The sequence below is a fragment of the Triturus cristatus genome, chromosome 6 (genome assembly GCF_964204655.1).
Source record: "Triturus cristatus chromosome 6, aTriCri1.1, whole genome shotgun sequence".
Classification (NCBI taxonomy): Eukaryota; Metazoa; Chordata; class Amphibia; order Caudata; family Salamandridae; genus Triturus; species Triturus cristatus.
Window position 1 is genome coordinate 972,206,009 of NC_140589.1, and position 15,618 is coordinate 972,221,626.

Below are 15,618 nucleotides of genomic sequence, written 5' to 3' on the forward strand. Positions count from 1 at the left end.
CTCGAGTACTACAATTTGGATGATGGTGGGGATGAATAGTCTCTGTTGTTTAGAGTGTGAATGTTCATTTAGTAAGGGTCAGACTTTTTACTTTGTCCTTGATCACTATCACACATGGCTGTTGATGGGCAGGTACAAAATGCTCACACCTCTTTATGCTACATTTGGTATTGCTCGAATGTGGAGATGACACTGCTGTGAGGAGCATTACTCTAGCCAATGACTGATTCTGGGGAGTCTGCCCTGTCATCCAGCTTAGGGGCAGTCACCTGGAGTCAGATCTGAAGGAAAAGCTGATTAAGTGTCCTGGAACACCAGGGGAATCCTGCCTGGAAGATGAGGGAAGGAGCACGCCAACCCTACAGGAGGAGCGGACTACTGGTGTGGGCAAGAACGGTTAACCCAAGTGCTGTAAGACTCTTGAAAGTGGAACAAGCATGCTCCTGCCCCCGAGTCAGCCGCCATCACTTAAGCTGAGGATTTAGGCACTGTTGAGGTGGTCTGCCCTGATCGCCTTGTATCAGCTGTGGCACTTGCCCAAGTAATCCTAATCGCTCTGTGCCATTAAGCAAAGACTATTGCCAATCTATGGCACTCGCTACATGTGCCTGAACCACTTGAGCACTTAGTAGAAGAATAAGGGTGTCCCTATACACCTCAACACCTATATGGTCTTATAATGAAGATGGAGTGGGTTCTTTTAGAGTCACCATAGAAAAGAAAGTATTTTTTGTCCCACTAATTTGATATTTTTAACCTTTCTCACTCTGAAAGAGCCCACTCCATCTTCATTATAAGACCACATAGGTGTTGAGGTGTATAGGGACACCCTAATTTTTCTACTAAGTGCTCCCACGTATTTGTTGGTAGCAGCACGCCCCTGTCCGTATAGGGCAGGGATGGACCCTATGATGAATCATGCCACCAAGGGGAAACCCGGGTGGGTGAGGGTTATCTGAAAGAAAAAGTTTACTTTCTTTACAGTTCCGGTAAGAGGTGCTTTTTGCTTTTCTGATATAGAAGGGACCCTTTTTGGTTATTTATGTAGTTTTGTGGAGGATGAGTCCCTACTGCTTCTACCTCTATTCTCCCACTTTTGCTTTGATATTGACAGGCAGTGGACAGCGGCGGGAGTTACATTTCCCTTTTTCTCTTTCCCTCCCACTTTTTTGGCCTGTGGTCACCAACCACAGTGAGTATACACACACGTCTTGTTAACTCACTTACTGCACACCCAACATGGCAGAAATCACTGGCCTCACTTTTTCGTCTGAAGAAGTGGAACGCATCCTGGCAGCCAGTACCCCATTTGAAGGGACTAATCATTCCACTCTGGGCTTATGAAATAGCAAATGAGACAAACTAAGTAATCTGGAGAGGAATAAAATAAAGACCAATATTTCATTGTATTATGATGACCGAATATTTACATGCAAGCGCAGCGCCACAAGGACTCATTGTTAGAAACAAGACTTTTATCTTCCAATAAGACAAGGTTTTCAAAAAGGATTGGTTGCTCACCTCGAGGCACTGTGAGAGAGACTGGCTCATCCTTCTTATAAAAACCGCAACACGACTGGCACAGGAAATGAAAACCCAAATTCAAGATCTGGAGATATGTTTAAAATCATACCAGTCAACCAGCTCCCTAAAAAAGAATCTTGAGGAGCTCAACTGATCTCTGAATGACTTTGAATTATCCCTTAAGCAGAGCAAATTCATTAAATTGAAAAAGGACACAGCCAGTTTCAGCCACAAGAAAATATATCCGTACATCAGGGAGGACTATGTATCCTCAAGCAGGAACACTGGCTATAACACGGACAGTGATGCATCTGGCCCTGAGTCAGATCATTCCAATTCCAGCTCAGGCAAGAGGACACCCAGCCAAGGTAGGCAATCATACAGAAGAAACTACAACAGAGGCCCACAAGGCCAATGGGGGAACTTCCGGCAAGCCTTAATGTACCCATCACCATTCTTCTATGGTCCACCGCCATAAATGCCGCCGCATCAACCCTTCTTCAACCCATGGGAAGCACCTCATGGACACCCAAGACAACATCAAGAAAACCACTGCAAGTCTTTTTTGGGATCAGGCAACCAGAGAGGGAGGACGAGGTTACCAGGTCCACTGGGGTGCCAATCAGCATACCTCCAGAGTAGAAACTCAGAGCATGACGGGCTCCCTGAACAACCAAGCAGGACCCAGCAACCAACCAGCTTAGTCCTGAACCTAACAGACACCGTCCTCACCACCATCCAACAGGGAATCCTGGAAAAGGGACTTGGTTTTGTTCCAACCTCCAATGTGGATAAATTCAAACTTAGTTATAAGGTCAACAAATTTATAAGAAAACTAAAACTTAGAGCTTTTTTCAGACAAACAAAACAACGTAGAACCAAGAGATGACACAGGACTGATAAACAAGTCAACATTCACCCCCCAAGCAACCAGCGTGCCAGTGGAGAGCCTAACTTTTGAAAAAGCGGTACAGAAAGAAATAGGTGAATTGAACCCGAAGGACATCAAGATCTTCCACAACATCTCCAAACAGGAACTACAAGCTATCAAAGAACTTTCACAGAATGACATCCTGGTAATAAAACTGGCAGATAAGGGGGGGGCAATTGTAATCCAGACTAAGGAGACATCTCTAAACCGAATGTCTCCACTTACTATACGATCGACTGAACTACGAACCTCTTAATAGAGACCCTACAGAAAGGATAAGAATACATGTGGGAAGCATGGTGGAGGAGGCACTGGCCCACGACTGGCTTTCCAAGAGAGAAGGGGATTTTCTTACAAACAGAAATCCTGTGACCCCCTATTTTTACACTATACCGAAGATACATAAAGATATAAATAAACCTCCGGGATGTCCCATTGTAACAGGGATAGGCTCCATCTTGGAACCCCTCTCCAAATTTGCTGATGCTTTCCTGCAACCAATCATGCAAGGAACCGAAACATGGCTCAAAGACACCAAATATATTCTATGAATCCTGAACAATCTACCATTTGACCAGCAGACACAATGCCTCATCGGACTCGACATTGAGAGTTTGTATACCAGCCTTCCACACACGGAAACCTTTGAGATTTTAGAGGTGGTACTTTTCACCAGCGAGTGGAAATTCCGGACCCCACGAAATCTGGTGATGGAGTGTTGTCACCTCGCCCTCACTGAGAACTTCTTCGTCTTTGAGGACCAACTATTCCTACAGAAGCACGGCACCAGCATGGGGAGCACTTTTGCTCCCAGTGTGGCGGGCTGTATGTCCACCACCTTGAACAACAGAAAATCCTCTCACCAAACAACCCTTACTTTAACAACATAGGGCTTTGGAAGATATATATAGATGACGTGTTTCTGATCTGAAACGGCGAGGAGAACACGGCCAAATCATTCATCACATGGCTTAATGAACAAAACCAGTTTCTTGAATTCACTCACACTATCTCAAAGACCGAGATGGTCTTTCTGGACCTCAACATTTTCGCCAATGGGGACGGTTTGAAGACTACAACACACTTCAAGGCCACAGCCAAAAACTGCCTCCTAAGTTTTGATAGTCACCATTCATGGCGCCAAAGGGAGAATTTGACGTTCGGGCAATTCTAGCGGCTGAGCGGAATTGTTCTGAAGTCAAAGACTTTAAATAACAACCAATCGACCTAAGCTGTAAACTGAAAGCATGGAACTATCCAGACAAAAAAGTAGCATGGGCAGTGAAAAGGGCAAGAAACAATGACAGACAGGTCCCACTGGATCATACCAATAGAGTATCTTATGAAAGGTGCTCTATCTGCATCACCACGTTCAACAGCACCTCCAATATAATCACTAAAATAATTAACAAGCACTGGCAAATTCTAAGTGGAAGTACCACCACTCTACCCAAACCTATGTTTTCACATAGAAGGAACCGCAACCTGAAGGACATGTTGGTCCATACACGACCAAGTATACCCCGTGACATTCCGCCAAATGAGGGTTTCATAGCACCCATCAATGGCCATCATCCATGTGGCAATTGCAGTGTGTGCCACATGACACAGACCAGTAAAAAGATTACATTTAATGACAAAACAACTTGGGAACAGCGCAGATCTACTAATTGCAACTTGAAGAGCGTCATATATATGATCACCTGCCCATGTGACCTGCATTACATGGGTATGACATCCAGGAAAATCAAAACACACATATGTTAACACTAAGATGCCAGCGAGCAACGACCAAGATGACATCTCACTACTTAGAACGCAAACCCACACCGAAGGATCTGAGTTGGACAGTGATTGAACAAATCAGCAATGAATCCCTTCTGTTTGAGAAAGAGCAGAAATGGGTTACAGACTGAAATCACATGAAACAGGGCTGAACGAAAATATACCGTGGGGCCAATTCATGTAAAGATAACCCTCTAATTAAGCACCCTGAATAATAGGTCTGCGTTAGGATGAGGGCATTCAAAGTGTTCCTTTTTAATCCTGGTCTCTCATATATTGGTCCTGATTAGCAACCACACTTATGTGCGATTTCGTTTCCCTGCATGTGACCTCTATCGCTTATACTGGGACAGCTAATGATGCCCGTTTACTTCAGGTTTCACCAGTCGAACCTTAATGCCATGTCATCTATCACCGCTATATGTGTGCAAAAAAAAACAACCTTTACCACGTGGTGGGCGGTTTTTAACTTTTCAACTCACTTCCCCTTCGAACATATCAGTATGGCCAAATGGGTAGCGGGGCCCCCTTACTCCCAGTTTATGCCACACTAAATGCGCGGTAAGCACTGTCACCAGAGTGACGGAATCCTAACTGAATGTCTGAGAATCTTTTTTCCTTGCCCTAAGTTTTAATTGCCATTTATGCCTGCATTAAATGCGCAGTAAGCACTGTCACCATAGTGACGGAATCCAAACTTTTTTACATCAATAAAACTTTCTTGCTTCAAGTTTCAGCATGGATAACAGACAGCGATGTTGCCACGGGGATGGCAACCCTAACCAAAAGTGAGGACAGGAACCGCGGTCAGCTGTCTAGTCGCTCACTCCGATGAGGGCACTTTGACATATGCGGTTAAATAGGAAACTCACACGTGGCTCCAGTAACGTCGGAGCCTCGAGTGAGCACAGTCAGGTTTGCGAAGAGGGAGTAGCCTTGATGAAAGTAAATGCGCACTGCCCTGCATCACGAAAACAATTGCTCACCATTCCGCAGTATGTTAGATACAATATTCTAACTCCTGAGATTTTTCTCATCCTTTGCAATACACTTTAGGGTGTGACTACAGGCGTCCCTTCAAACTCCTCGAAGGACCCAGGGGGCCCTATGATGGTCCCAGATTATGTATATAATTAACCTTAAAATCACTACGATAACATGACAATGTGCCTACAACTCTACCATATGTTACATGTTTGCATTGTCTTGTCAGTCTTATTATCACTGTATTTTCGCACTTTAGACACATGGATTTGGTGTATTTCCACCACCACAACCACTGTTATTTAACGCATTGTAGACCCAAGGGTCGTGCATTTTTTAACCTTTCCCTTTTCTTCATACCTCTGCCTGATTTTTTATATTTGAAACAGAACATTTAGGTACTATATATTTGTTTTATATTTTTGTTTATCACTACTAATGCGTTCACAGTAACATCTGGAGAGGGAGCATCATTTCTCCTTTGAGGTCCTAATGAAAAGCCTTGGGGTAGGGCTTGAAACTAGTTGACCTACCAGGGAAATAGTAGGTAATCATGCCTAGAGCTTTTTCCCGCTTGTCCCCAGATTTTAGTATATCACTTTAGGGGTAGAAAATAAAGTTGCTTTTGTCCCACTAATTTGATATTTTTAACCTTTTTCTCACTCTAAAAGAACCCACTCCATCTTCATTATAAGACCAAATAGGTGTTGAGGTATATAGGGACACCCTTATTTTTCTACTAAGTGCTCCGCATATTCGTTGGTAGCAGCACGCCCCTGTGTGTAGAGGGCAGGGATGGACCCTATGATGAAGCATGCCACCAAGGGGAAACCTGGGTGGGTGAGGGTTATCTGAAAGAAAAAGTTTTCTTTCTTTACAGTTCCGGTAAGAGGTGCTTTTTCCTTTTCTGATGTAGAAGGGGCCCTTTTTGGCTATTTATGTAATCTTGTGAAGGACAAGTCCTTACTTTTTCCACCTCTATTCTCCTCCTTTTGATTTGATTATTGATAGTGTCAACATCACTTGAAGTCTTTTTATAGATTGTGACAAACCATGCACTTCATCTGTTGTGTGTATTGCATAGTTATTTAAAGAATAATATAGGACAGCATGAGGCAGAATTTCAAGTTCCAATGGCTTCTTTTTCTGCCATGGTGAAGGGAATGGCCATGACAGGTGGTGAGCAGAGAGATGTAAGTTTCAAGTTTCTTACTTATGTTCCAGAACTCAGAAGAAGTCCACATAACATTGTCAAAATACATATATTCACAGGAATACAAATAGAATAAACTAATGTGCAACCTTTGTGTCCAAAAGTACATTAAAACTACTGCAGTATTCAACCCACAAATCACATTAAAGGAATTCGAAATTTAAAATGCATTTTAAGCAGCTTCACAGTACATAATGAAATATTGCACCAAAAATACATAAAGTGACTATAGTCCCTCAAGTGCAAAGTGTCCAAGGAATCAATCTCCATTAGTAAAAGCAAAACAGGGATAAAATGAGTGGAGGGAACAATATTTAAACTTAGATATCATTATCATCCTCGGTTTCATTCAGATCAGAGCGACATTAATACAATGTTAAAAACACTTTAAAAAATTAGAAACTATATAACAGAACATTTCATTCTATGGTGTATAAAGAGGCTGTAAAACAGTTGTGGCAGAGAGAATGGACAATTGCAGACATATAGCCCACAGCCATTTCCGGCATAATAAAAGAGCCGGGCAAACAAAAATACTATGGTTAAGATCTTGAAGGCTGTTCTGACACAAATTACAAACTGCTGAGGAACCATACCATTTGGCCAAAAGAGGGTTTAGCTGGAGCAAACCCTGCCTGAGGAGAATCTACAAACTTCTGTGTCCTTGAGCATAGAGGTGTAAACTAAGGACGTGATTTAGAATTTTGTGGATGGGTTATTCAACAATGTGACATATCTGTCCGCTGAGTTACACGTGCTGTAGGATTTAATGCAGTTGTAATAAGTCAGACAAGACATCCATCACGTTTGTGATGAAGTAACCTATATGCCAAACTCTAAATCAGTCCCTAAGCTACAAAATGATCTTATTCTTGCTCTAAATGAGTTCAGGAAATAGGATGCATATGTATGCATGACAATTATAAAATACAAACATACCTAAAGAGCAACAGAGCTCCTTACAAGAAGTGAGGTAAAACAAAGGAGTAAGTGGCCTGCTAGGATATGACAGAAGTGGCTGGGGAGGCGTTGGAGGAGAGATAGGCAGAGTCAGAATACTACAGAGGGGTGCAGGTGATGTAGACCACCTGGCCATGTAAGGGATTGCAATGGAGCTAAGGTCTTTAAACCTTTTAATGCTGCACCCCCCCTTATTGTGCTAAAAAAGAAATTCATCTGGCTCCACAGAAAACTGGTAGCTACGAACATATTTAGCAATTCAAACTTTGCAATTATGTTCAATTATCCCTTCAAAAATGCATTCAAATACCTGATTGCCAATTTGCTGGTGGCAGAGTGCCACTCCCCCCACCACCACGGGAATCAATTCATGCCCCACCGGATGGTCCCCTCCAGCCCCCCCCCCATACCTCTACCCATGGTTTGAAGACCTCTACTAAAGATAAAGGGCCTCATTTATGAAGTGTTGCATCCCTGCGGTAAAACAGCGATGCAACACTTTTCAGTGCGCCCTTCTTTCGAAACTATGGATGTGCCGTATTTACTGTACGGCGCTCCATGTCGCACGGATTGACAGATACGTCACGAATCCTGGAGCATCTGTCAGCGCAAAAATGGTGCATTGCTGTAGTGTGTCTGGAAACAGGCACAACTCCAGCAATGTGAGCAAACCCCATGTGAAAAGGCCTGCGTCACCCCTTATGCCTGCTTCCAGCAGACGTGAGGCTTTGATGCAGTGAGGCCGTAGACCTGCTGCAGTGAAATCTCATAGATTTCATTGCAAGACTTGTACGAGCCTTTGCTGCGCTATAACACCCTCCTTGCATACATTATACATGTCACAGGTATAATGTAGTGCAGGGGTTTACAAAGTGACGCATCTGCCTAGATGCGTCACTTTGTAAATATAGTGCTGTTTGGCACATTTTTTACGCCACCGCAACATCACAAAATGTGATGCAACGGCGGCGTAAGAGCCTCAAGAATAAGGCCCAAAGTTTTATAGCAACAGTGTCATGGACCCTGATGGAAACACAGAACATCCCTCCCTTCCTATCCCATATTTGGGCTAGTATGACACAACCACTAATAAGGCGCAGTGTGCCCAGGCATCCATGGGCCAGGTGCCACTGTCTCTGTTGCTCTCTTGATAGCTACACCGCTGTTAATAGGGCGGAGGGTAGTGCCAGAAGGGAGAAGTCGAGGGTAACAGAATGCTAAGAAAGCAAACAAAGCACTTTAGCCAGGCGCGCAACACCCATTGGACTCACAGGGCTTCAGCCCGCCCCCCCCCCCCGTCGTGTGTGGCAGCCCGGGATGAGACAGCTTCCCGGGCACCCAGACAGCCGCACCCGAGCACTTCACAGGTCTTTAAAAGACCATTTGCATGTTAATGAGGCCTCGCTGTTGTTTCACCCCTTCTAAGAGCCCCTGCAGCTCCACTCTGCCTATTGCTTAAAGTTCAGCCCCCCCCCCGAAACTTTTGCTCAGCCCTCCCCCGAAATTTGGCTCTAGTTGCGCCTCTGACTTTAGCCATAATACAAACATTCCAAAGTACAAACTGTAAAAGCAACTAATTATACTGTTCAGCGCGTGCTGCTAAAAGTGAAATACGCAGGTGTAGAATGGATTTTGCAATACCTCATGTCGCCGAGCTTTTTACCGATGGCACTTCCCACGTTAGTAATGGCGGCCGTGGCTTTCTGTCCTGCCTGGCTCAGCGTCTCTTGCGTTTTCTTGTAACTGGAAAGAAAGAACGGCACCGTGAGACTTCACTTGTGCTAAAGGAAAATCAAATGGCACAAAAGTCAAAAAGATGCAAAGTGCTAAGCCTGCGCTGCCAGCTCTGATTGCATTTGTCTTCCATTCAAAACACAGCTTGACTGTGCAAAGGCTTTTTTTCATATCTACGAGCAGGGTCACAGCATGAATAAAAGCTGAAAAAATACATCTTTAATATTCCAAGCTGTGGTTTGTACCTGAAGCAATAAGCAGTTGATTTTATTCAAATAATAAACCGCAGTTTTCTTAACGGGAATCATATGCAATAACGACAGTTAAATAGACTCCTATAAAACCATGGATAGTTTAAAACTACTTTGAAGTGTATTAATAAGCTACAAAGCTATTCTGATCAAAAGGAAAACATCGTTCAACAGCTGCAAAGCATTTTTCCTGGCTGAAAAAGGAACTTGATTGGATGATTCCTATATGCAGCATATATAAATTAGAATGTAACACGCATGCTTGATAGTTGTCCATGTAGTAATCATGGAACCAGTACAAGCAGCTGATTAATTCAGGCAGTAACGTGGCACTGGGTGCACAGAGTACTTACTGTATCAGCCAGTGAAACATAGCTAGGTGAATGTGAATTATCACTGTCCGAGGGTACGACAAAAATATTTCAGTGAGAAATCAAAAATAGTTATAATAAACAAAAAGCATCCCCAAATATTTTATACCTATCTGACACACGTCTCTGGAACGTAAGTACACACAAATGAGCAGTCCTTTAATATATATTTTACATATCACTGTTTTTTCTTATTTAGTTCAAACAAATACGAAACACCAATAATGGTTAGCAGGGTTCAAAGTGCGGGATTTTGCAATGACCAGACGGAAATCTGCAATGCCCAGTGTTAGAAATGGGGGTCGATAGTCGGAGGGTTTAGGTACCTTTGTTTAAATAGGGACCCTTGCTTCTAGTCAGGGTAAGGCGGATACACACTTTAGATAACCCCTGCTCACCCCCTGGGTAGCTTGGCACGAGCCGACAGACTTATCCCAAAGGCAATGTGTAAAGTATGTGTACTCAAAACACACAGTAATACACCACAAATGGACACCACACCGGTTTAGAAAAATAAAGTATCTTTATCCAAACTCAACAAGACAAAAATGACAAAAATCCATCAAACATGTAATAAGAATATGATTAAAAAAGTTATTTTAAGCAACTGGGTCCATAGAAAACTATGGATGCCCGATTTCTCTCAAAGTACCTGTAATTGCAACAAAATTCACAAGGCTAAAATGTATATTAAATTGTACTGTAGTGCAGCTATAACTACTTACAAATAATATATTTTTCACTCTACCATCTTCGTTGTGGTCTCCCTTCCTTTGTTCCCATCCCCATTGTGATTTATATCAATGTTTTTTGCTGTCCTGTTTTAATGATTTCCAGTTGAGACATTGTTGTTTGTTGCATACTTTGCCTGGTCTCACCTGGGTTAACGGGTCCTACTCCTGTAATTGTTTCTTTGCAGGCCTACTAGTAGCATTTGATTCATAGGCCCTGGCACACTCAGTGCACTTTAGTAGGGGCATACCAGGAAATCAAATATGCCAGTCATTGATAACCAATCATGAGAACAATTTACACAGGGAGCATATGCACTTTAGCACTTATTAGCAGTCCCAAAATCAACAAACATAGGTCAGGAAAAAATAGGAGGAAGAGACAAAATGTTTGGGGATAAGCCTGCAAAAAAGGCCAAGTTCAACACCTGTCTTGTGGCTTAGATGATTAATGTGTCTATTGTAGGGGCATGTGTTTGGCTTCAATGACACAGGTTCAAATCCTTCTGGGTCCACTCAGCCTTTCATCCTTTGGAGCTCGATAAAATGAGTACCATTGAGGTGGGTAACAATAAACATCTGTTAATCAGCGCTAAGAGAGAAAACACAAGGAGATGATGGACGGAGCACTGAAACTTTTCAGACACTCACCCACAGTCCCAGATTTGGGTGTAATCCATCATCGTTCTTTAGCTCAATTTGCTGCCCCAGTTCAGACCCAGCTATAGGCAAATCACTCTGGACCCTGTGCCTCATGGGGACAGTCCAGCCCTAACTGCCAAGCCAGGTCTTCCCTGGATCAGAAACAAGCATCCTGGGACCGGTTTCGGGGTAACACCCCTCATCAGCCAGGCTAGCTTGAATCAGGCGCGCAACGCCCATTGGGATAAAACGGCTTCAGCCCCCCTCCCCCGTCGTGCGTCACAGCCAGGACTGCTGCAGCTTGAGCTGCTGTTTGCTTGGCTGGGCAGTGTCTGGAGTCTTATCTACTGCAAGCACAACTTTTTTACAGGTCTTTAAAGACCATTTGCATATTTACATACCTTTGTAAACTGGTTATGGAGGCTTAGTTTTTTTTCTGGTTCCATTGACCTTGGGCCCTCACTCTGCCTTTTCCTTATATTTTTATTTTACATTTACTGTCCTTTTTTATTTTTTTTTTATTTTTTTTTTCATTTTTACAGTGGTGGAAAAAAAAGGGATTGGCGATTTATACTTCATAGAAACAAATGCAAAAAAATATATACAATAAATTAAGATAAACAACAGCAACAGAAAAGGAAATACATGACAGTTGATAATAGAAAACAGCTTATTAATTTGCTAACCAATCCTGAAATGGGGCCCAGTTTTTAGCAGCAATTGAACGTCTTCTACTTCCCTGAAACTTACGTACTGCGGTTTCTAGTTTAAACCAAGCCAACATCCTGGCCTGCCAATGAAAGAAAGTAGGAGGTTGAGGGTTTATCCAAATGGAAGTAATACAGAGTCTAAACATTGCCATTGCAATGAACAAAAAGGAATGAAGATATCTTGATCTGGTAGTATCCATTGCATATTGATAGCCTGTAATCACCATTTCAGCAGAGATTTTAATTGGAGATTGAGTTATCTGTGTGAGAAAGATTTCAATTTGATTAATGAAGAGTGATAATTCAGGGCAGTCAAAAAACATGTGAAGAGAATCCGCAGATGGAAATTTACATCTTGCACATGACAAACTTATGGCTCCGGGGGTATTCCCCCATCTGGCTAATTTGGCTGGGGTATAATAAAGATTAAACATAGCCATATAGCTTTGGGTACGAAGAGTACCAGAGACAAAAACCGTCTTGGCTAGCATAAGTGGTACCTTTAAATCTATAGTGGGTACCCCAAATTTAACCGCCCATTTATTATTAAAATCCGAAAGATCATCTGGTAATCGAGACAACAAAGTTTGATACAATATACCAATTTTAGCTTTTTTTTTAACCGATTCAAATATCAAAATCTTTTCAAACAATGCTGGATTTTCTAAGAGTTTTTTTTCAAGAAAACTTCTGATTTGAAGATATTTAAAAAAGTGGTTAGATTGCAAATTAAATTTGTGTTGTAAAGAAGAGAAAGATGCTAACATGCCAGAGTCAGCCAAGTCACCTATATGAGTAAGGCCTTGCAAAGGCCCAAATAGCAGTTATTGGATCTTGAAATATCACTGGAGGAAGCCCAGACGCGTTCAATGGAGTATAAAAATTAATTTTAAACTTAGAGAATAGACGACGAATTTTTTGCCAGATCATAAACAAGGCCCATGCTACCTTAAACCTCATTTTTTTAAAGTAACTTGGTTCTAAGATACGAGTTAATATCCCTTGTGTAGCATTGCCTAATGAAATTGAATAAATTGAAGGAGCCAGAAATGGCGGTAGTACCACCTTCTTACCAAATAATGGAAAAGCAAAATGTTTGAATCATTGCAGCCCAATAATAGTAAGTAAGATTTGGAACCGACCAGCCCCCACGTTCTTGCGAAAGATAAGTCCATTTAGCAGCTCGTCGTGGCTTACGGTATGACCATAAAAAACCTCAGGCAAATTCTTTGTGCTTTTGTTAGAGTAAGATTAGGAACTAATAGCGGGATAGACCTAAATAGATATAAAAATTTTGGAAGTACCAACATTTTAAGAACATTGCAGCGTCCGAATAAGGAAAGATGGAGATGGTTCAGCCGTTCTAGTTTATTATGAAGCTGATCGATAATAGGAAGATAGTTTAAATCTGAGATTTGGTCAACATCCGCCGAAATCTGAATACCTAAATATATCGCTTGTGAAGAAATGGGAGCGGTTGTTATTGGCATAGCCGACGATTGCAAAATTTGAGTTTTTGTAATATTTAATTTATAGCCAGAGATTGAGCCAAATTGAACTGCCAAGATCTCCAATGCAGGGAAAGAAACAGTAATATTATTTGTTAACACTACTATATCGTCCGCATATGCCAATGTTTTATACTCAATTCCATGAACAATAATTGGAGAGATGTTTTGTGCTCGTTCTATCAGGGATAAAAAAGGATCTATATACAAAGCGAAGAGGAGAGGAGAACAAGGGCACCCTTGTCTAGTGCCACGAGTGATAGGAAAATAGCTTGATTCCTCTCCTGAAATACGGATTTTAGCGATTGGGGAAATATATAATGTTTGCAAAGCTAAAATAAATTCAGGCGGTATTCCTTTCCAATGAAGAACAGCCCAAAGATAACCCCAGGAGACCCTGTCGAACGCCTTCTCGGCGTCCAACAGGATCAGACCCAGGGGAGATTTTGTAGTCTGAGCCCAATCTAGAAGTGCAATAACACGCTTGATATGATCAGTAGTATCTCTACCCTGAATAAAACCATGCTGACGAATAGAAACTAACGGAGAAATAATTTGAACAAGACGACATGCTAAAACCCTGGAATAAATTTTACTGTCGGTGTTAATCAATGCTATAGGCCGGTATGATGCTGGATTTAGTTCATCTTTTCCTTTCTTTTTGAATAATACAATGGTCGATTGCCGCCAAGTCTCAGGAATGACCCCCCTCTGAGCAAGCTGAAAAACTTCAAGCATCTGTTGTTTAAGTAAATGCGAAAAAGTTTTATAAAATTCAAGATGTATGAGATCAGGTCCTGCCGCCTTGCCAGAAGACAGAGATTTTATAGCAGCTTCAATTTCTTCCCAACTTATAGGTTCGGCCAAGGTTAAATTCTGATCAGCAGAGGTCGTCCGAGTTTCGAGGGATTTTAAAAAATGATCCATTTGGCTTTGTTGCTGCTGAAATATGTTTGGCTCCTCAGTATATAAGGCTGAATAGAAATCCACAAAGGTGTTTAACACACCATTAGGTGAATCTTGTAGAATACCAGATCGATCTTTAACCTTTGTTATATGGCTGGCTATTGCCCTTTGTTGTACTCTTTTTGCCAGGACCTTGCCTGACGCTTCACCAAACTCATACATTGATGTACGAAATTGAAAGTACTTAGTAGCTATATCAGCATATAGAGGATCAAGGAGATTAACCTTGGCAAGAGCAACCGCTTTCTGACAGGTGGTTAGATCTCCACCGATGCGAATACTGGTGCTTAAGTCTAGCTCGGCTTGTTGAAGTGCTAGAACTCTCTTTTTAAAATTTTGCTGTTCTATTTGCCATCGATAGGAAGCAATTCTCTTAGTTTCCCCGCGCAGGGCAGCTTTAAAGGTGTCCCAGACTAGGCCTACAGATGCTGAATAGCTATTAATTGAAAAGAAGTCTGGAATCCAAACTGACATCCGTTCCTGATATAGTTTATCCAAGAGTAGCTTCCTGTCAAAAGTCCAGGGTCTAATATGATGCGGAGGTTGATTCCAAGGAAAGCTAAAGATTATGGAATTATGATCGGATATAGTCCGTGGATCAAGCCATACCTTAATAGATTTCAAAACTTCGACAGAGGCAAAGACATAATCTATACGAACCAGTGTGACGCTTACTCAACCATCACAAGGACCCTGGTCCTGAGCTCCTGTTTTTGGTTAAGGGGTAGGGGGGGGCAACGGGGGGGGAGGGGGGGTTGGAAGGTGGGTTGGGGGGGTTGGGAGGGTCACTGGGTGGTATTGTGGTGGATACTTGAGGTGACTGGCGATATAAGTAAGATGCATGGCAGTGTGATTCCAATCTCATCTAAGATGTTAATTATGTGGTTTTTTTTTTTTTATATGTTGGTGGTATACTCCATATAAATTTTCTCTAAGGTATACATGTGTATACATATATGATGTTCTTCTTCTTCATTCTTCTTTACTATATCTAAATGGCAAATCGTAAATTGACTTGTGCAACCTGGAATATCTGCGGGTTAAACGATCCTAGGAAGCGTAGGATCTTTTATAAGTTGATGCAGTCTATGCAAGTGGATTTGATCTGCCTGCAAGAAACTCATATCTCTTGGGCCAATCGGCATTACCTTAAGTTCTTAGGTTATGATTTAGTGGCTACTACCAGACAAACCTCCACTATAAGGGGCGTTGCTATTATTTCAAAAGCAGGGGTTGCCCAACTCAAGAGAACTAAACAAGACAATACAGGTAGATGGTTAATCGCTGAATTGCTCATTAATAATTCTG

At 42.1% G+C, this 15,618-nt stretch overlaps 1 protein-coding gene across 4 annotated transcripts in view; it reads right to left on the reverse strand.

Annotated features, from left to right (window-relative positions):
• Window positions 1–15,618, reverse strand: part of TPD52L1 (TPD52 like 1) — an 867,680-nt gene that overhangs the window by 330,195 nt on the left and 521,867 nt on the right. For all 4 annotated transcript variants that reach the window (XM_085611690.1, XM_085611689.1, XM_085611688.1 and 1 more), the window contains exon 4: window positions 9,039–9,140. In XM_085611690.1, the coding sequence (XP_085467816.1) occupies window positions 9,039–9,140 (102 nt within the window). The remainder of the gene's footprint in view (window positions 1–9,038; window positions 9,141–15,618) is intronic.